The 22,144-nt window shown below is 34.4% G+C and overlaps 1 protein-coding gene across 1 annotated transcript in view; it reads right to left on the minus strand.

Moving 5' to 3' along the window:
- GBE1 (1,4-alpha-glucan branching enzyme 1) overlaps positions 1–22,144 on the minus strand; it is a 264,715-nt gene that overhangs the window by 26,767 nt on the left and 215,804 nt on the right. The window contains exons 13-14 of the mRNA XM_069475045.1: positions 11,095–11,279; positions 9,353–9,483 (exon numbers count right to left, since the gene is read on the minus strand). Of these exons, the coding sequence (XP_069331146.1) occupies positions 9,353–9,483; positions 11,095–11,279 (316 nt within the window). The remainder of the gene's footprint in view (positions 1–9,352; positions 9,484–11,094; positions 11,280–22,144) is intronic.

Raw genomic sequence — 22,144 nt, forward strand, 5'->3', positions numbered from 1 at the left:
CAGAGTGTTACATAACCACACTTCAAAGCCTCCTATAAACTAAATAATTCACAGCAACATCTCTGCCTTCAGCAATCACACTCCAGTAAATCATCCAAGTGACCTTATTTGCTCATTAGAAACTCTGTGTACAGGTTGCAAATGTCAGAGTCTGAATTTACATTTTAAAAAGTATATCTTGCAGTAGTTTAATGAAAATATTTCAATGAGCTTGGGTCAAATTCAACTATTTACTCATCTGTTCCCTTGGCTTTAAATATTTCTGGCCTGAATTCACATATTCTTCACAAGCCATATTTCATGATCACTCTTCCTAACATCTCAATACTGTAACAGTTTGAAATGCCATTTGGAAAGGGGGCTGCTATTCCACTATCATTTCTACCCCTGCTCCAACAGCATGCTGACAAATAATTTTGAAACATTTGATACTTGAGTTATTTATGCTCTCAGAATGATATTTATATGTATATACCAAAATATATACTTTATAAATAAGCTGTGAGGTTTAAAAATTTATATCGAATATCATATAGTAAACTGAAATTGGTATGATGCATCAAAGAACTTTAACTTTGAGCATGGAACCATGACACATTTATATTCTACTTTAGAATACAGAAAATCACAATAATTGATCTGAGCATATGGGTCAATTATTAAAATTTTTTTTTTCTTCTTGTGCAGGATGGTAACAGAGATCACTAGGAAGAATTTCTGGGGAGGAATTTGGAGGGAGGGCCGCTGGTGAGGCAGTGGGAGAGGTTAGTTGACCAGAGGGAAGCTTGCCTGTGCCATGAGCTGTGTGTAATTTTCCAATGTTACCTATTTTCTCATAACTATATCAAAATTATTTTGAACATTACACAAAGAAATCATCATCAATAGTGCCACCATTGCCACCATCCCCAACCATGTGTCCATGTGTACATACCCAGAAATAGACAGAACACAGAGGCAATGGTCCAATGGAAAGGATGTGGGCTTTGTAATACACTGCCTAACCTCTACCAGCCATAGGCTAGAGGGAAGGCCTCAGTCTCCTCAACTACCTTATAGTGAGGACCAGAATTTAAGCAGATCTTATTTTATTGTGCTTCACAGATACTGTGCTTTTTACCAATTGAAGGTTTGTGGCAATCCTGTGTTGAGTAACTATCGGTGCCATTTTTCCAACAGCATGTGCTCACTTTGTGTCGCCATGCCACATTTGGGTAATTATTGCAAATTTCAAATATATTTCAAACTTTTTCATTATTATTATACTGTATTAAACTAAATACTTAATAAAAATGACTAGTAAACAGAAGACTCGCAAAAGAGGTGCCCTAATACCCACATTCTCACCTACATCACTTGAAGTATGGCATCATCATTGGTATTATTCAAAATGGATTAGACAGAGCACTTTGTCCTTAGGGGCTTAGTAGTTTTCATTTTGACTCAATGCTGATTTTATAATATTCTAGGTGAAGAAATGTGACTAAAAAATACAATAATGATTATGATAATATAAAGGGCATAATGTTTCTTTATAGCTGAACAATGTGAAAATATAAGCAAATAGAACATATCAGGAGAATTTATTTTATCTTCCTAAGCATGAAATGTGAAACCTGCCTATTTACCAAGTACATTTAGGTGTCAGCTCAGCATTACTCACATTGCTATCTGCTGTATTAAGGAATGTTGGTGATTATTACACTGAAGATTAGCAGCTAAAAAGACAAATGTGAAACAGTATATAGGCAAACGGTTTTGCTGTTGTTTTGTTTTTTACTTTTTCTTTGAACATAGCCACAGATTCTTTTGCAGAAAAAAATACTATGCCCTTTAGCAGTCACCATGAAGATCATGTTCAAAACCTTATTGATACAAATCAGACTCACTTTCCAGTTTTCCATACGTATCACCTTATTTTGAAGTGATAGTTAAAAGTATCCTTAAGTGTTTCTTTCTACCTTGCCTGGCATTAGCCCCAAAATAACTCCCTTTCCAACAGTTTCCTAAAAAGACAGTCAGCATCTACTCTCCATAGATCTGAGTGAAAGTTGATGTCTTGACAATTGATACGCAGGATATACAGGTTCAAAAAAATGGAATTGCTGAAGAATTCAGACATGTTACCTTTAGCAGTTTTCTATTTCATAGTGACAGAGGAAGTTCATGTGGCTTCTTTAGAAACTTTACATTTGTTCTGCCACCAAATCCTGCTTCCCAGAGAATGAAAAATTTGTTGAATTTCTTTACTTGATTAATACATCCAATCTTGGCACTATGGATTCTTCACAGTGAAAACCTGTATTCAATTCCCTTGCTCAGTGGTTTTAAATACCAACTAGCACAGAATACTTTGGTAAAGCCAATAAATACAGCATCAAAATCCTATTTTTAGTATTTTGTATATCTGAAATCATTCTATAATGCAGAGCTACAATGTAGTTTAAAGGTAAAATAATAAAGTCAGAATGATGAAAGGCCAAAAAGAAATGAGACTTGTAAAATGCTAAGTATAATAAAAATGACTCATAAGCTAAGATTGGAACAATAAGAAGTTGAAAGAAGAGTTCTATTTGCTGCTTATGGAAGATGGTACAATCATAACAGATTAATAACAGAGAACTGTTCTGTAATATTCTTTTATCTTCTCTATTAATAAGTTAGAAGGCAAAACGTAATATAGTACTTTTTCATGTTCAATGTTAAATTTGGGATTTTAGGTGAAAACTGCCAACTGAATAAAGAATAAGGGAGATATGACATAATACCAGGACACATGAAGAAAAACTCAAAGTTTTATTTTAATGCAAATACAGTGTGAGCAAAATGTGATGGCTGCCAGGAAAGTTAAGGTAACTTTAACTATATTGGTAAGAGAATAGCCTCAACGTAAAGGAAGGTAATGGGTCGTTCTATGTCATACTTGCAAGACCATATCTGGAATACTCTGCTGTTAGTGTAGGAGGAATGTAAACAAATGCTGGGTGCATTTTGATAATGGAGATGTAATGGTAAGAGGTCTGGAAAGTATCATAAGGTCTATTTTAAAAACAAAACAAAACAAAAAACCCCTGAGATTGAACCAGGAAGAAATACACGTCCTGAAAAGACCAATATGCAGTGAGATTGAATTAGTAAAAAATAAAAAAATCTCCCAACAAAGAAAAGCTCTGGACCAGATGGATTCACAGCTGAGTAGTCCAAAATGTATAAAGAAGAATTGGCACTAATCCTCCTGAAACTGTTTAAAGAAATTTCAGGGGAGGGAATTCTCCCTAACTTATTCTATGAAGCCAGTATCACCCTGATACCAATACCAGACAAGGACACAACAAAAAAATAAAACTGCAGACCAATAGTTCTGATGACCATAGATGCAAAAATCCTCAACAAAATTTTAGCAAACTGAATCCAACAGCACATTAAAAAGGTAATATACCATGATCAAATTTTTATTCCAGGGATGCAAGGCTGGTTCAATATACACAAATCAATAAATGTGATTTATCATATAAACCATATGATCATCTCAAGAGATACAGAAAAAATATTTGATAAAATCTAGCATTTCTTCATGATAAAAACCCTCAACAAACTAGGCATAGAAGGAATATACCTCAAAATAATAAAGGCCACATGACAAAATCATAGCCAACACTATACTGACTGCTGAAAAGTTGAAGCATTCCCCCTAAAAACTGAAACAAGACAAGGATGCCTACTTTCACCTCTCCTATTCAACATAGTACTGTAAGTCCTAGCAAAAGCAATCAGGCAAGAGAAAGAATAAAAGGCTTCCAAATTGGAAAAGAGGAAGTCAAATTATCTCCATTTGCTGATGATAGATTTTATATCTAGAAATCCCTAAAGACTCCACCAAAAAAACTCTTAGATTTGATAAATGAATTCAGTAAGGTTTCAGGATATAAAATCAAGGTGCAAAAATCAGTAGTATTTCTATACACCAATAATGATCAAGAATCAAATCAAGAAGGCAATCCCATTTACAATCACACACACAGAAAAACCTTTGGAATATATTTAACCAAGTAGGTTAAAGATCTCTATAATGAATACTACAAAACACCAACGAAGGAAATCATAGAGTACACAAACAAATGGAAAAAATATCTCATGTTCATGGATTGGAAGAACTAATATTGTTAAAATAACCATACTGTCCAAAGCAATTTACAGATTCAATGTAATCTCTATCAAAACACCAATGTCATTTTTTACAGAATTGGAAAAACACAATTTTAAAATTCATATGGAATCAAAAAAGAGCCCAAATAGCCAAAGCAATTCTACGTGGAAAAAAAAAAAAAAAAAAACCCCACAAAAAACAAAGCCAGAGGCATCACATTGCCTAACTTCAAATTACACTTCAAGGCTATCCTAATCAAAACAGCATGGTACTAGTGTAAAAATAGACACATAGATCAATGAAAAAGAATAGAGAATCCAGAAATAAAGCCTCGTATTTATAGCCAACTGATCTTTGACAAAGGTGGCAAACTATTACACTGAGGAAAGGATACTTTTTCAATAAGTGGTGCTGGGTAAATTGGATTGGCATATGCAGAAGAATGAAACTGGACCCCCATCTCTCACTACAATACAAAAATCAACTCAAAATCTATTGCAGACTTAAATGTAAGACCTGAAACTATAAAAATACTAGAAGAAACTGTAGGGAAAACTCTTCTGCGCATTGGACTGGGTAAAGAATTCATGACTAAGACCTCAAAAGCAAAAGCAACAATAACAAAAAGCTTCTGTATAACAAAAGACATAATCAACCAAATGAACAGATAACCTGCAGAATGGGAGAAAATATTTGCAAATTACACATCCAACAGGGGCCTGCTGTAAATATTCAGAATTTACAAGGAACTCAACAACAACAACAACAACAAACAAACAAACAGCCTCATTAAAAAGTGGGCAAAGAACACGAATAGGCATTTTTCAAAAGAAGACATATACGGCCAAAACAAGCATATGAAATAGTGCTCCACATCACTGATCATCAAAAAAATGCAAATTAAAACCACAATGAGATATCATCTTACACCAGTCAGAATAGGTATTATTCAAAAAAAAAAAAAAGTTGTTGGCGAGGATATGGAGAAAAGGGCACATTTATCTGCTGTTAGTGGGAATGTAAATATCAAAAATGTGCCTTTACTTGCATGTTTACCACAGCACTATTCACCATAGCAAAGATATAGAATCAACCAAAGTTTCCATCAATGGATGATTGGATAAAGAAAATGTAGTATATATACACACACACACACACACACACACAATGGACTACTATTCAGCCATAAAAAAGAACGTATTTTGTAGCAACATGGATGGAACTCGTGGCCATTACCGTAAGTGAAACAAATCAGAAACAGAAAGTGGAACACATATAAATATTCTCCCTTATTAATGAGAGCTAAATAATGTGTACACATGGACATAGAATGTGGAATGATAGATGGCGGAGATTCAGAAGTGTAGGAGGCTAGGCAGCACTTGAAAGATGAGAAATTACTTAATGGGTTCCATGTACATTATTCAGGTGATGGATATGTTAAAAGTTCAGACTTCACCACTACACAATATATTAATGTCACAAAACTACATTTGCACTCATTAAATTTATATAAAAAACCCTCAAACAAACTAGAGGTATTTGGTCTGGAAGTGGCAAGACTAGGACAATCGGTACTATGAGGAGCACGTTAAAGACCTTCCTGATTTGAACAGCAGGCTTATAGAACAGGTATTAGCCCCAAAAGATAGAACTAATGCATCAACATTTGAGACATTATTTTTAATAATTAAAAAACTGTAGTGTTTACCTCATAAAATAGTGACATTCTTAGCACTGAAAAGTATTTTAATAACAGTTAGCTGATTGTATGTAAAGGAATTTCTAGATAGGACTCCTGCACTGAACTAGAAGGGGAGAGTATAGGGTCTCTCAAAGTCCAGAAGATTTTATGATTTCAATCTCAGAGTTAGAGCCGGCATAATTAACATATGGGTAATTAGAAAGTGTGGTGGAGGTATGTTGGAAAGGCTCTCCTCGTTACTTCGTGTCTAAAAAAAAAAAAAAAAGTCCGTATTATAATAAAATTCATCAATTACATATCTGGACCATTAGAAGTTGAATACTTTTTGAGTATTAAAAGAGACTTCTTAAAATGTACAGGTCCTCAGCGGAAGCAATAACATAGGCAAATTAGTTACTCTTCCTGCTTGTTGACAGACAGGAATGAGATAGATAGCAAGAATAAATAAGGCCCAAGCGGGCATAAATTTGTAGAAGACAAACATGTAGGAAATGGGCCAACAATATTTCTTCAAGGTTCTTCTAGAAACCCCGTAGATGGCTGAGGCTTCAACTATCACTTCTATAAAGACATGGCCCAGTTTTCCGAAGTCTCTGTATCATTACAACCTATAATTCATATAGCTTCTGAAAGAGGTCACTAACGTAAAGCATTCAGTGTTTATTTACTAAAATAGAAAAAGTCTTTGTAACAGGTAACTATAGATGTTTACACAGATCACTACATTTCAGAAGACTCAATTTGTGTCAAGGTTTATCAAAACCAAACCAAGCTTTCCTATTCAGTGTAATTCTGTATCAGTAAATATATACTAACTTGAAGGTAGAGTCTACTCAAAAGATACTAAACTATTATATATGTTTTCATTCAATGATATTTGCTCATCAAAGTTAATAGATTTTGGATAGATCATTGTAGCTTGAGCCATAGCTTTTCTCCTAAATGTCATCATTGAAAATTCCATGTATTTTCACTTATCAATAATTCTAAATTAAATTTATATTTCTATTCCCCCCAACTGATTACTTCTCCTTTCTTTACTATCCTCAGGAATACTACTACTGGCATTCTAACGGCTGTTCAAAGTGAAACTTTACATTTTCCTTTCTACATTCCATGTCCAAACAGATGCTAAGTTCTTTAACTACAAGAAAGAACCATCTCTCATAGCTTTTTCTATTCTGTTCCCATTACTTTAGTTCATGCCCTAATTATCTTCTAGGTGTACTGCAATTTTTCGTAATTAGTATCTGTAGTTCCAATCTTTCTCCCCATGAAAGCTCTCTTGCACACTGGTATATAAGAACTTTTACTAAAGCATGCATTCTCATCAAGTAGCTCCGTAGTCAAAAATCTTCGGCAACTCACTATTAAACCATAGAAAAAAGCTTAAACTAATTAATATGGCATTAAAATCTTCTATGTGATCTCAATCTATGTTTTCAGCTTTATCTTAGTACTTCTTTTTATGTCATCATTCTCCAAATAATCCATTGTACTGTCCATTATCTAAGGACAGTCTATGCTTTGCAACAGCTGGAATGGCTTTCCTCAATTCTTTTCTGCTATAATTTTATCCGTTTCTCAAGATCTAGTTGTAAAAGTCTTTTCCTTAGTATCTTTCTCTCTTCCTCCTGCTCCCACTTATTTATTTTTTCTTTTCCTTTTCCTCTGTCCTCCCATAGAACATCCTTGCCCCTTTTCCATTTATTGCATTATGCCTTACATCATACTTTGGTTTCACACATCACTTCTCCCTCATTTAGGGTCAAAAACAGTACTGTGAGGATACCAGCAAAGACTACAGTAGATACCAAGCATTTTGTAAATGTATTTTGGTTTACTTATATTACATTATTAAGAATAGAAGGGTTTAGTCTATGGGCATTACTTTAGAAATCTGGGGATGAGAAAAGTCATGTGCAAATTGGTAAACATCTAGTATTTGTTTGCATTTTTTCATGGAGATGGTAAGAACATTTGCTTCCCAGAACAGTATATTACTTCTTTAGTGTAGGTAACCCCATCACATTGATTTCTTTGTACAAAGATACAGATGACACAGACTTTTCTCTGTGTCAACTGAGGCACACTGGGCTATCAGTCATAGCTACAGCCTCCTCTCCTAAATGCTCTCGTAAATGATGTCATGTGGGATAGCGATTGGCTGGGCAGGGGGAAGGTAGAGAACCGTATCTAATCACTCTTAATGTCACTGAGCAGCACAGGGTGGTGGTACATCCTGCAGGCTACTTACTGGACAGCACTAGCCCTTTCCTTTTGATTGGCAGAGTAACATCTGTCTGGGTGTTCTCTTCAACAAGGAGTCCACTTCCTGTGACTCGGGTGATTTCTGACTAAGCCACTCATAGTGATACCATTCTTGTTCCTAAAAATGTTTTTAGGGCTGTGAGACCCAGTTCTGGTCAATGGAATATGAAAGGAAATTTGCTAGAGAAGTGATTTCTTTCTTGAAAAGAGATACAAAAAGTAAAATTTGTTTTCATTTTGTTGTGTCTGAAGGTGGGTGACACTTGGAACTCTTGTCTTCCAACTATAACAGGTGATATCTTTTTGATACACTAGAAGTTGGAAGGCTGAAAAGAATGAACCAAGGAACTTGATATTGTCAAAGGGCTGGGTTAACTCTACTCTTTTACTATGTGACAAATACATTTTCCTTATTGTTTCAGCCAGTTGAATAGGGGGTTTCTCTTATGGTAGCTGGAGACACCCTGACACATAGGACTTCATGTTGACACAGGCATTTTGCTCAGGTGGCAGATAATTATTGTTAGGGCTTGAGAGAAGCACGTTATTTCTATGGCCTGTTTGAAAAATTGTGATGGTTTGCTAGGTCCTGAATCTGTCATTTTTTTTTTCCCCCATAGGTCATGAGGGTACTGACTATATCTGCCAGGAATACTTTTCTCTTTACAGTGTCTAGCATAGAGTTGGTACACAGGTGTTCAAAAAAGAGGTGCTCAGTAAATAATCTGTGAAATGAATAAAAGCACAAGTCAATGAATACACAGAAAACATCAAAAATATCCTCCCTGCTATTTCCATTGCTCACGCCTCCCTGCTTTGCCTCCTTACCAATTCAGGCCTATAAAGGTGAGCTATGTCTTGAATTTTAGGAGAAGGAACAGACAAAAGGGAAGAAAGTTGTCTTTATAGCTATGGTCTGTTCTTTCCTATGACAAGGGGAAAGGAGACAATTTTCACAGGCAACTTACAAAATATTTCCATAGAGGAAAAGCTACAATCAATTATCTCTGTATTGCTTGTTGGAACAAATTATTATTTAAGGTTAGGAACAATCAGCATAACTGAACTGAGCAAAGATTTATCAATCAACTATTTCAAATTCCTCATTTTTCAGATGAGGGAACTAAAAGCCACTGTCACAAGATCATCAATAGTCTTTCCTATAATTCTGTGATATAATAAAAAAATTGAATGTAAACAGTGATATTCATTGGCAACAAAAAGGATATTTCCCTGGTAATGCTGTTCCAACTCGGTAATCGGTGTAGCTCTTGCTTGGATGGAAGTTGAAAATAAAAACAAGACCTGCTCTCTCAAAAGTGATGACCTTATTGGCTTCATGCTTTTCGCTCACATAGGCCTGTAAGAATTAAGACATATGTTACATTTAAACAGTACCATTTAAATAGTGTAGCACAAGTACACTGTTTACGAAAAAGTTGTTCTTGTCTAATAGTCTTGTTAGTTATCCAACCCAAAATGAAAATCCCAGAGCATTATATTTTTTGAACATGTTACAATTTTGCCATATCAAACTCTAAGCCAACAACAGCCTCAAAAATTATTTGGAATATAACAATCTCACCAACCACTTGCCAACCTGAAACAAAACACAAATAGAAGAATAGTGCTGTCGCTTAGGTTGTAAGTAAAAACATGATACTTGTATTATATACAAAGTGTTTGTATGTACATACTAGATCGACTTATTAAGTCAATATTCTTTAAGACTTTTGTTCTAGTCCCCAGATTAATGAGGTAAGATACATAAAATTACTTTATAAAATTTAATGTAACATTGTTATATCTAGTTTTTGAAATTGTAATTATCTTAAAATTTTTACATTTTTACACAAATTTGTCAGATTCAATTGCAACCTAAAGTCCATTACAATATGTTGGTTTTTTGTCTTTTTAATAAAAAGAGAACATCTGCAAAGAAATTACATCTGCAAGCTCTCTTATTTTATTCATCGTGTATTTACAGGTGGCTGTGAGAAGCCTTTGCTTTTTCAATACCACCCTCGCCCATCCCCAGCTTTGAGAGAACTTATTGCCATGCACATCAGCAGCACCATGCTCGGTAATTTAGAAATGTGAACTAAAGCTCTAGAGTAAACAGCATGCCTTTTGGTATTCAACATTGTTCTTATTGAAAAGGAGTGTCATTTTGCTCTCTCTTCTGGAAATAGCATTACTAATAAATGTGATTAGGGCATCCGTGCCATGTAGCCAGTCTTACTGAATATATAAGTACCTTTGTTCAGCCGTTAAAAAAAAGAATCATAGACACCAAAGTAAAAACACATCAACAGTAATTTCAAACAGCCCCAGTATAAAGTAAATGGATTATAACAAACACATACTATATGCTAATTTTTGCAAGGAAAAAAAAGCCTGCATAAAATTCATACCTGTTAATTACATTTTCTAAAACTTATTGAAAACTGAGACTTTAATTCCAAAGGAAAGACAAGCTCATGAAAAATACAAAACAGTATGCAGGTGTAACGACATCTAGTGAAATGACAGGTTAGAGACCAGTACAGAATAATAAAAGGAATAAAGAAATCTACATGTTGTCAAAGTAGTTTCTTTATGACAGCATAATCATTTACATAAAAAAAAAAAACAGTTAAAACAATTAAGATGTTTCCACAGTAATTTCCAAAATGGGTTTCATGCAGAGTTTTTTTGTCATTTAGTTTAGCCAATAAAAATAAAAATTACTAAATTTAAACAACAATAACAAACTAACCAAGAAAGTAAGCAGAGCATTATGTTTAAGATTTCATTATCTATTGAAGAGACTTCAGTGACATGTTTTGACAACCTGAAGTGTTACAGGGCACTACGCACTGAATATTAAAGTGCTTTTTAAAAGATCTTCATATAGATTTAAATCTATTGCCATTCTAAGCATGTACAGCATTTGGTGACTAAAACATAACATTTAGAGTAAAGAGCTTACCTGTGGAGCTGAAAGCCAACCACATCTTTCTTCCAATCTATTCATATCCCTGTCAAAGTTATTTAGGAACTTATAGCGAAGAAGGTCATCATCAGTTAAATGAAACTGCCTTCTGGCATAATGGTAACTTTCATTATTTCCTTTTCTTGGGAAGTCTAACCATTCAGGATGCCCAAATTCATTACCTGCATTAAAAGACAAATAGAAATATCACCTAATTATATTAGCATTTCTTACTAAGATAACAATAATTACATGTTTTTAAAGTCTTTAAAATCAGTTTAGGCTTTGATTTATAGTAGCTGTGCCCTGTGAATGATCCACAGGCCCTGTTCAGAAATAGCGTGTAGAACATGCAGAAAGTACCCCATTTGGACTCAGAAGCCTGGGGTCTGGCTTTAGTTTGGCCACTCATTACTTGCTGCACATCTCGGTTTCCTCACGCACAAACTGAGGACAATTATTTCTGTCACACTTATTTCATCTCTAAAATAATCTCTGAGATCTTTGAGTAATTTCTGAAATCTCTATTCCTGTAATCTCTGAAATCTGTACAATGCTTTACAATTTCCAAAGGCTTTGTGCGTACGTCATTTATTGATCCTTGAAGGAACTCTCTATTATATTCATTTCACAGATGAGAAATCTAAAGCTCTGGACAGTTAAGGGATTTTCCCAACATCACATAGAGAATAAGTAAAAAAGCACCAATTAAAATTTATTTCTACTGATTAAAATCCAAAGTTTTTTTGTACCACATCACATTGGGTAAGTATGTTGTACACTTTAGGTCCTACAGAAAGCCAAGTCATTACTTTTATTCTTAATTTTCCCTATTCCTTTTTCAGATCTATTCGTTACCATTAGATATATATTTCTAATTTCAGGTGTGCCTGCATGCTTATGCTTGTATGTGTATATGTGTATGTGTAGCTAGGACACTTGGTTGGGAATCCATTCAAATATTATTTCTTATTATAATACTGAGAATCAGAAACCCAATAAACTTAAAAAATGAAATAGAACAATAACAAATACGTAGTTTTCATTCTGAGAATCAAATTTAGATATCAGTTATCTAATAGATTGGCTCTTCTTGTTTTCCCCAAGGTGAATTTCTACTTTAAGGCTTCTTTTGTCCCTAAAAATTAAATATTACTTTCCACAATTTACTTTCATTGACCATAGTTAATGCTGCAATTTTCTAAACCACAAGTTTCTTCAATGAGTTAGAAAGTACCATAGTCAATGCAAGTGTACTCTACTTTAAAGAAACTAGTATATTAATATTCTAATAAGTAAAAACTAATAAACTAGGATGTAATTCAAAATGATTTACTGTACAGTTGCTTTAAACAGTAAAGTCTGCTAAGATACTCTGCAAGTTACATTTAACTTTTCAGGACCACAGTTATCAGAATAAAAAATAGCATCCAAATAAATAAATCTGTAGCAGTTTCATAGAAATTGAAGTGCCTGTAAACATTTTGCTAAATTCTAATTTTGGTGTAAATTTTCTTATGATGTTGCCCACAGTATGACAGAGGAGAGAACCAGATAACTAGATTTATGACTCTGTTTTTACTTTAGGAAGCTTTAAATTGACACAGGGAACAACCCCCTGCTATGCTTAAGACTCCTACCTTGGTCTGGAGTCTGATTCACATCACCCCAAGGTCTATCCATGGCATAGATTGCTCCATCAGCCATGCACCTGACAAAATGAAGAACCTCCAGAATTGTAGCCAGAGCACATTCTTTTTTTTTTTTTTTTTTTTTGAGACAGAGTCTCGCTTTGTTGCCCAGGCTAGAGTGAGTGCCGTGGCGTCAGCCTAGCTCACAGCAACCTCAAGCTCCTGGGCTTAAGCGATCCTACTGCCTCAGCCTCCCGAGTAGCTGGGACTACAGGCATGTGCCACCATGCCTGGCTAATTTTTTTTTTTTCTATATATATTTTTAGCTGTCCACATAATTTCTTTCTATTTTTAGTAGAGATGGGGTCTCGCTCTTGCTCAGGCTAGTCTCGAACTCCTGAGCTCAAACGATCCGCCCACCTCGGCCTCCCAGAGTGCTAGGATTACAGGCGTGAGCCACCGCGCCCGGCCCCAGAGCACATTCTTTAGTGATAATGAAGGGACTGCCAGTTTGGGGACAAGTATAAGTCCATGCACCAATCCAAGTACTAGTTGGATTTTAATTAGTGGATAACTTTGGAGAGCCCAGAACTGCCATGAGGTAGCTAAAAGTCTATTAACTTACAAACTGGATCCAGGGTTTCTATAGGCAAAATACTTTTATTTTGGTAGGGCCATGTTTTTCTGGGTTGATTCCAGTATTGATAAGCAATTATTTTAGCTCTCTTCCAAGGGAGACTGTTAAAACATTATCATCATGGTCACAATAGTCTCAGCAACAAATGCTTAATATCCACTTATTATGTACCAAGGACTATTGTAAGCATTGAACATGAATTAAGTCTTTCTGTCTTCACAACCCTAATAGGTAGGTACTGTTACTGTCCCAATTTTATATATAAGGAAAACTGAAGCACGGAGAGGTCACACTGTGATTAAGCAATTATGCCTATAAACCCAGACAGTCTGGTTTCAGCACCCTGACTCCTAATTACATAATACAGCGCAGAAGTAAATGCTATGGAAATACAGAGCCAAGAATGACCAACCCGTTATATGTGGGCAGAGATTGCAAGCTGATGGAATGACATGCACAAATATATTGGAGTAAGAAGGTGAGATATAGCGAGGAGTTCAGTTTAGCCACAAAATAGGGTTTGTGGTGAGAAGAGGCAAGAAAAATAGGATGAGATTAGATTAGAATAGGCCTCATAAACTAGGGACAGTAGGCAACCAAAGGTCATTTTTCAGAAGGAGAATGAGAAGTTCAAATGTGTTTATTACTGAAATATCTGTGGCAGAATGTGGAAAAAGAGACTAGATATTGGGGAAAGCTGAATGGTAGGAAAACAAGTATGGAATCCAATGTATAAGATGTGATGAGATGCAATGGGAATAGAGAAAAAAATGATCGATTCAAACGGCATTTCTGAAATGGAAATAAGATTTAGTGACCGAGTGAATGGAGACAGTGAGGAAAGGGAAGTCTGAATGCAATTTTGGAGTTTCAAGTTCAGGAGACTGAGTAGTGACAGCATGAATTGCACTAGGGGAAAATGGTGACAGAAAAAGTTTGGGGTGAGAAGATAATGAGTTCAATTTTATGCCTGCTAAATTTAGGACCTGAAGGATATACAGGCAACCATGGATTTAGAGTGAGAGTAATAAAAATAAGGTACTGAAACTCAGGAGAGAATTGCAGGTGGGTAGCACAGGTAAATTGCAAGGCCTCAATAAGCAAAGGTAATGACAGTCACTAGAAGAAAAAGGGCCACAGGCAGCACCCCAAGGAACTGCAGGCAGAAAGAAGACCTATTAGGGAAGACTGAGGAGCAATGGTTAGCAAAATAAGAGGGACATTAGAAGGAAATATAGAAGGCTGCAAAGAGTTTCAAGGGGGCTGGTTAGTAGTATCAAATGCTACAAAAAAACAAAACAAAACAAAAAAAAAAACCAAAAAAAAAAAAAAAAACAAAACAAGAAAAACAAAAAACCCACACAAATAAATAAGAAGAACTTGCTATGTTATCAACACTTTGATGTAGCAGTGATAACACTACACTATTTCTCAAAGCCAAATATCAATGTACTTTGAATAATCTAATGTTTGAGATCTTAAAAGACTGAAATGAATATGAAATTATTTTGCCACAAGACACCCAGATTGATAGGGCAAATCAGATTATTATGTTAAAAATAATTTTGCTATAAGACACCCAGATTGATACAGTAAATCAGGTGATTATATTAGAAATCTTTATTCTCATGGAAGCTTCATTATTCTACACATTCACCCTGTAAAGCCTCTGAACAAGCTCTCAAGGATTATTTATAGTATAGCTGACAGTTGATCATATTCCACTCAAAATGAACTTTTAGGCATCTTCTAAAAGTAAAGTTCTGCTCTGGCCAGAACACTCCTGGTATTTGAGGTCCTCCCTATCTCCTAGTTTCTTCACAGCCTTTTTGAAAATGTGACCTCAAGTCACAACTCTTACTGCTTCCCATCTTTTCCAACTACCTCAGGTAGATTAATGAGGTGAAAACAACAAATTCATCTCCATTGCATAGTTTAGCTTGCTCTTAGTATCTTGTCTTGATAGTATAGTTTTCATCAGTACAGAATTGAACGATGAGTTTGACTAAAACTATCAGAGGGTGGTATTAACCCATTCCATAATCAGATTAGAAGTAACTGCTCCCCAGAAACACGCGCGTGTGCACACACACACTCACACACACGCACCCAGTCTATGTCTATGGTGGTTTGTTATAGCAGCCTGAACAGATAAAACAATAAGGATTGAAGAGTAGCATAATTACAATAAAATGAGGTAATACATGCAAATTATTTAGAAGCATACAAGATACACAGTATGTGCTCAATAAATATTGCTCTCTATTATTACAGGTTTATTTTTCAGTAATTTATTGTTTTTATTATACTAGTAATATACCCATGGGAATATTATTTTTAAAAATCACAATTAAATACACACCCACACACATATAATCTGGAATCTTACCAAATAATCACTGCCTCCATTTTGGTAAATATTTACTTATTAATATCTATATCTATATCTATATATTTACATCTATAACTATATAGATATCTACTATGACTTGTTTTGGAACAAAGATGGACTCATATTATATACTATTTTGAATTTTAATATAAACATTTTCCATGTCAATAAGTATACATCTCCATGATGGTGTTCCATGATGTTATTCCATTATGTGCATCTAAAGCAATTTATTTAACTAATCACCTCAAGTTAGTCATTTTGGCTTTTTCTAGTATTTTTCAGTATTATAAAAAAAAAATGACCAGATTTATAAATGTATCTTTGTACACTTGTCTGATATTTCCTTAACATAAGCTGAATAAGTAGACTATCTGCTCAAAAGGTAAACAGCAGATATGATTCTATGATCAAACATTTTTGAAGTTTTGATTATTACTGATTAGTTGAAGACATAGGCACAAGTTAGCAAGTGGCTCCTTAAAATAATGTTCAGTACACACAAATTATATTCCTTTATTTACATGTTTAGGATTCCAGTTTTAAATTATTTTTCATCATTTAAATTTAACAATTCATTTCAGTGCCCTCTAATATATACCAATTTAAAATATTCATTTATCTTTTCAATATCATTATCTAAAACATTAGTAACAATTAAGAAAAAAATTCTTCACATGAGGTCAATTTAAGTACTTGGAAAAATATAAGAAAAAGATGAAAGCATGGGAAATATTTGGTACCATAATCTAATTTAGGATTTTTGTATATATTTTAACTTTTACTGCCTTTATCTTTTCAAGTTTAGATTCACTACTATAAAGAGCATCCCAATAAGCATACTCATATAATATGTAATATGAAATTAAATTTCTAAGTTAGAACACAGGGCTTTTTAAAAAATGTTTTTTCCAGACATAATATTCTATTCCATTAGAGAAGTATATTAATCTCTATTAGACTCATTTATATTTTCTGAAAATCTTCCCCTAGAGAGGCCTCTCTTTTAAACTGAAATAGAAAGTTGCATATAACAACAACAACAAAAAAAGATAGAAAAGTTGTATCAATGATTATAGACAAAACATTCTACAGGGTGGCTTTTGAATGTTATCTCTATTGTAAATGAGCTGACAAGGGGCAAATTAAGTTTAATGTAGACAAATGCAACATTAAATTTCATATTTGGTTCAAAACCATAAACACAAGCATAAAATAAATGGAAGCAAATCACAGAAAGACTTTCAAAGTGACCTTGGAATAATAGTGAACCATTCTCAGGCTGAACAGGGAAAACTGGAAAATGCCTGTTAGTATCTTACACTAGCTCACAGCTCACAAACCTAATGAAGAAAAATAATATCATTAAAACAAGTTAAGAATGTTCTTCTCAGCTATGGTCTACAAATTACTTAGGAAATGTGGCAGCACTTGAGACAGTACAGTAAAATATGGCCACGCAAATGAGCTTTAACTAAGGGCGGCTATATATAAAGATGGATCAGAAATCTAAATTTATTCAGGTGGTGGCAAACGTAATTGATTTGTTTTAGTACAGGTAACCTGGTGGAATGGAAACACGACCTGAATCAGCACTTGAATTTAATCAAATTCATACATATATTTATATATATATTTCTCAATTATATATGAATGTTAGGTATATATGTGTACATAATATATTTGTATGTTCTTCAATGAATACAATAGGCATTCATAACCTGGGGTTCATGCTTTTCTTGTGGGTCCCTTATATTTTATGCAACATGTTATACGTATGTTCATATGTGCATTTTTCTGAGGAGAAAAATGTTTACTTCAGATTCTCCAGGCATCTGAGGCTGAAACATATTTGTGAAAGAACCACTCACTGTATCAGAATGTTAGGAACTAGAGGAATGGGTCACGAGTAAGGGCTTTTAAGCAATATAAAAAAGAAAAAGAAAAGTAGTAACAAATTGAGGGAAGCATTTTTAAAACCTTTGGCTGGTTTATTCAACAGATAAGAGGCTTAGAAAACTCATGACTGTGACACTTGAGAACAGTATTTCTGAGTCCAAAATAGGCATTACAGCTAACCTGGCACTAACCATCAAAGCATGATCTTCTTGCTCATTAAATTATGATTATGATCAGTAATGTAACACATAGAATCTTACTTAATTCAAAATGAAGGGAGGCTAGTAATTTTTTGAGCTGTTACTTGGGACATTTTGTACGAGAATTCACAGTTCATGCCATGATTCATTGCATTCAATATAATAACAGAACTGGGTGCTTCCAGAAATGATAAAGCTGGCAGCTCTGGATAAACAACTTAAAACAACATCAGGGCAGCAGGTGACTAACAGGGCTATAGTTAATGATTCTAGAAAATTCTACCAAGTTCTTTCTTTCTTTCCATCCCCTTTTTACACAACCCCATTCATGTCTGCTTAATTGTGAAAAACCTCTAAGCGCACAATTTCTATTGGGACTTCTTTTGCTGTAATTAATTTTTGCTGTTTGATGTAAAGGTCCAAACTATAAATTGACAGGAAGCCAGCTGGTACAGTGATGAAATTCAAGACAATATACCTAATGAAAAAGCTCCAGCTCTGCAAGCTGAACATTTTGATTAGCGGGTTTGTGTGTTTTGTTTCTCTAAACTGTAATGCATACTTATTTTACCTAGGAATTAATTAAAGTCTATCACAGCCTCCATGCTGTGGATGTTATATAATTCGTTGCTGCTCCCAAGTTTATGTATATGTGAAAATAACATATAGTCCTAATGAAAATATAAACACTTTAGCTCCTACTCCTCTTAATTCTACTAAAGACTAACTTTTAAAAGGAAGTGTCTATTTTACAATTAAATGCTTTGGTCACTATTTTACTTTATTTTTTTGAGGTTTATTTTTTTATTTTTTTATTGATACATAATAATTATACATATTCATGGAGTACATATTATATTTTGATACAAGCATATAACGTATAATGATCAAATCAGGGTAATTGGGACATGATTCACCTGAAACATTTATCATTGCTTTATGTTGGGAACATTTGAAAACTTCTAGCTATTCTGAAATATAATAAATTATTGTTAACTATAGTTGCCCTATTGCACTATTGAACACTAGAACTTTTTCCTTCTATTTAACAGAATTACCCCCTTCACCAACACCACTTCATTATCCCTTCCCACCACCCTTACCAATCTCTAGTAGCCACCATTCTATTCACTACCTCCATGAGATCAATTTTTTTAGGTCCCATATATGAGTGTGAAAATGCAATATTTGTCTTTCTGTGTCTAGTTTATATCACTTACAATAACGTCCTCCATATCCATCCATGTTTCTGCAAATGACAAAATTTCCTTCTTTTTCATGATTAAATAATATTCCATTGTGTACATACACCATATCCCTTGATAAATAAACACTTAAGGTGATTCCACATTTTAACCATTGTGAATAATGCTGTAATAAACACTGAAGTGCAAATATCTTCTGGTTACATTTTATGTCTTTGCCTCACCCAAGCAAGGTTTAGAGGCATGCCCTTCCCCTCTACAATGCTCACCATGTCTGTGACCATTAGTTGTGAGTTTGCCCCCACCAACCCCCTAATCCCTGGAGAATATTACTACCATGTGAGCACCACAGTGTTGATCTGTTAGTATTTGGTCACTTTTTTAAAACTAAATGCTTTGATTTCTTGGTTCTTCCATGGAGTCTTTCACATATACTCCTCGTTTAAAGATAAAAGTCAAAGAATATATTCTAAACGCCATGGCCTGTTATATTGGTCATATTTTCAATTCTAACACAAGAATATAATTTTAAGACTACTTAAGTGTATCTTACGTATCAGATAACATCCTTAATATATATCAGCATGACCCTTGTTCTCATAGAGGTTAAAATTTAATAGGGAATAGAAACAGAATTAAATAACTGTAAAGAGCAAATGCAAAGGCTCTGAGAAGGCAGGGCAGCAAGCTAAACGAGGACAGGTATGAAATTATGTCAATACACAGGGAGAGGAAGAAGAGTCAGTCTTAACTAATTTTTAAATTCTGGAAAATTACCTTTGGTATTAAGAAACAAAAACATCTTTGTGTACTAGGTGTGCACCCAGATTTGAGATACAAGGAATTGATGCTATGGGAATGGATGGGATTGTCTGGGAAAGATATGTAGGTTAAGACTGGCAGAAAAGAGAGTATAATAAGATGAAGTCTGAGAGATATTCACATTTCTAGGTGGTACAGAGGAAGAGGAACATGGGAAGAAACCCGAGGAGGAAGGGCCAGAGAGACAGAAGGAAAACCATGGAAGGAAAAAGATGAAAGACTGAACCTAGGGAAGGAGAGCTTCCGGAAGAAAAAATGGTCAATAGTGTAAGTGCTGGTAAGCTGAATTAAAACCTAAGTGCTACAATAGATTTAGTAACAACAAAGGACATTGATGAATGGAAAGAGCAATAGCAATGACGTCTGAGGATAAAGCCAAATAACTGAAAACTGTACCAAGTGTAAAACGTGCTTGAATTTTTCTGTTTGTTTGTGCTAGGATACCCAAACAGGGAGGATTTAACCAAACATCTGAGAGAGAAAATGGTCATTCTTAACTACAGCTTTGTATTTATAATTTTTTAAATTCTGTGTTATTTTATGGTACATACATACCCCTATCATAAAACCATTAAAATAAAGACACTAGTATAATATTAGCTTTTCTTAAAATGCCTATAGCAAATGTACAAACTATTTTGAGTAAAATACATGATGAATTCCATTCATTCATTCCCTAAAGAGGATGATGGTATGAGACAAATGCTATATCTGCTTTCTTGTTCCACCTAATAATACCATAGTGACTAATTTCTATGGCCCCGATACTAGGAGAGCTGAAAAGGGCCGAGAATGTGGTGCTGAATGTTAGAACCACAGGAGCAAGGCTGGCCCATGCTCTGGCATGCTCTCCTAGTCCTCCCCCTGACAAATTATGCATAAAAAGTCTTGAGGCAAAAGCCAAATGAGCTATGGGCACTTGGAAAATAATTTTCAACTTGAACTTTGCTTGTACATGGCCAAATCCATCAATCGCTATAAGTATTTATAGGATTAGAATTGCTTTGGGCAGTAAGTTCTCATTAATAAGGCACAGGATAGTAGGGAAGTACATGCTTAGGTCAAGTATTTTGACAAGAAAGATTTTCAAAATGAAACAAAACAAAAACACTCTTTACTGCCAAAGTCCATAATTTAAAAATCAGATTAACTTTATATTCCACATAGATGTGGTAGAATGAATGTAGACACATTTATAAGCCAATTTTGTTTGAAATGCTAAAGACTTAGCATTATGATATTGAAAGATAATTATACATCCCTAATGCTTTTATTTAAAACAAGAAAATGGAAGAATATTTTAAATTAATGAAATGTAAAATGATCGTAACCAATATTAAAATAATAGTCATGTCTTGAGAGCCTCTTATGTAGAGGGGGTGTGTGCTACAATTAGCAATTTTTTCAAATACTCTTCACAAAAACCCTACAAGGTGGGAGAGAACATTATTCCCATTTTCAGATAATAGATTAGGAAAGCAATGTGACTTCCTAAGGTTATGCAGGTTGAAAGTGTCAAGACTAGTATTTAAACTTAGATCTGTCTGTGTTCTTTCCATTGTATCCAGCACTAGGTACTTGATTCAAACGACATTAAACTGGAAACCTATTATGAATGTGCAGACATTAAGGAAGGTAATGAAAGAGCTATAAAAAGATGTGTAAGAGTGTATTTTCAGTTCTACTACCAAGTGTACAAATGAAGTGTATTTATTACTGACCTGTGCCTCCTTTGTACTTTGAATGTTTTGCTACCGTTGCTGTTATTATTCCGTGTCATGGCTGTTTAGTCTCTGTGAGATCTTGTTTTAATCTCCTGTAAAAAGGCTTTGATGTTTCCCTTGTGCTTCCACTTGCACTTGGATACATATTTTTTTCTTTATTAAAGCAATTATTTAAATAGGGCAGTGGTGTGTGTGGTGTGTGTGTGTGTGTGTGTGTATGTGTGTGCTTTGTTTTTGCCTGTCTTTTTATTAGATTGGGGACAGATATTCTGTTTTCATCTATTATCTCTCTTACCTAATGCAGTAACAAGCATCTAGTACACAAAGATTTATTAAATAAATGTTGAAAGAAAAAAATGAAGTAAATCATGTCTGCTTCCCTTAGTAGACTACATATTCCTCACGCACAGTGTCTTTCTTTTTGAATACCCAGTTTGAAGCACAGAAACTCAGATAAAGTACATGTCTAACAAATGTTTCTTTGTGATTGCAAAATTGGTTCTTATGAGATCCATAAGAAAAATAAAATAGGCAAAA

The sequence above is a fragment of the Eulemur rufifrons genome, chromosome 7 (assembly GCF_041146395.1).
Source record: "Eulemur rufifrons isolate Redbay chromosome 7, OSU_ERuf_1, whole genome shotgun sequence".
NCBI classification, from domain to species: domain Eukaryota; kingdom Metazoa; phylum Chordata; class Mammalia; order Primates; family Lemuridae; genus Eulemur; species Eulemur rufifrons.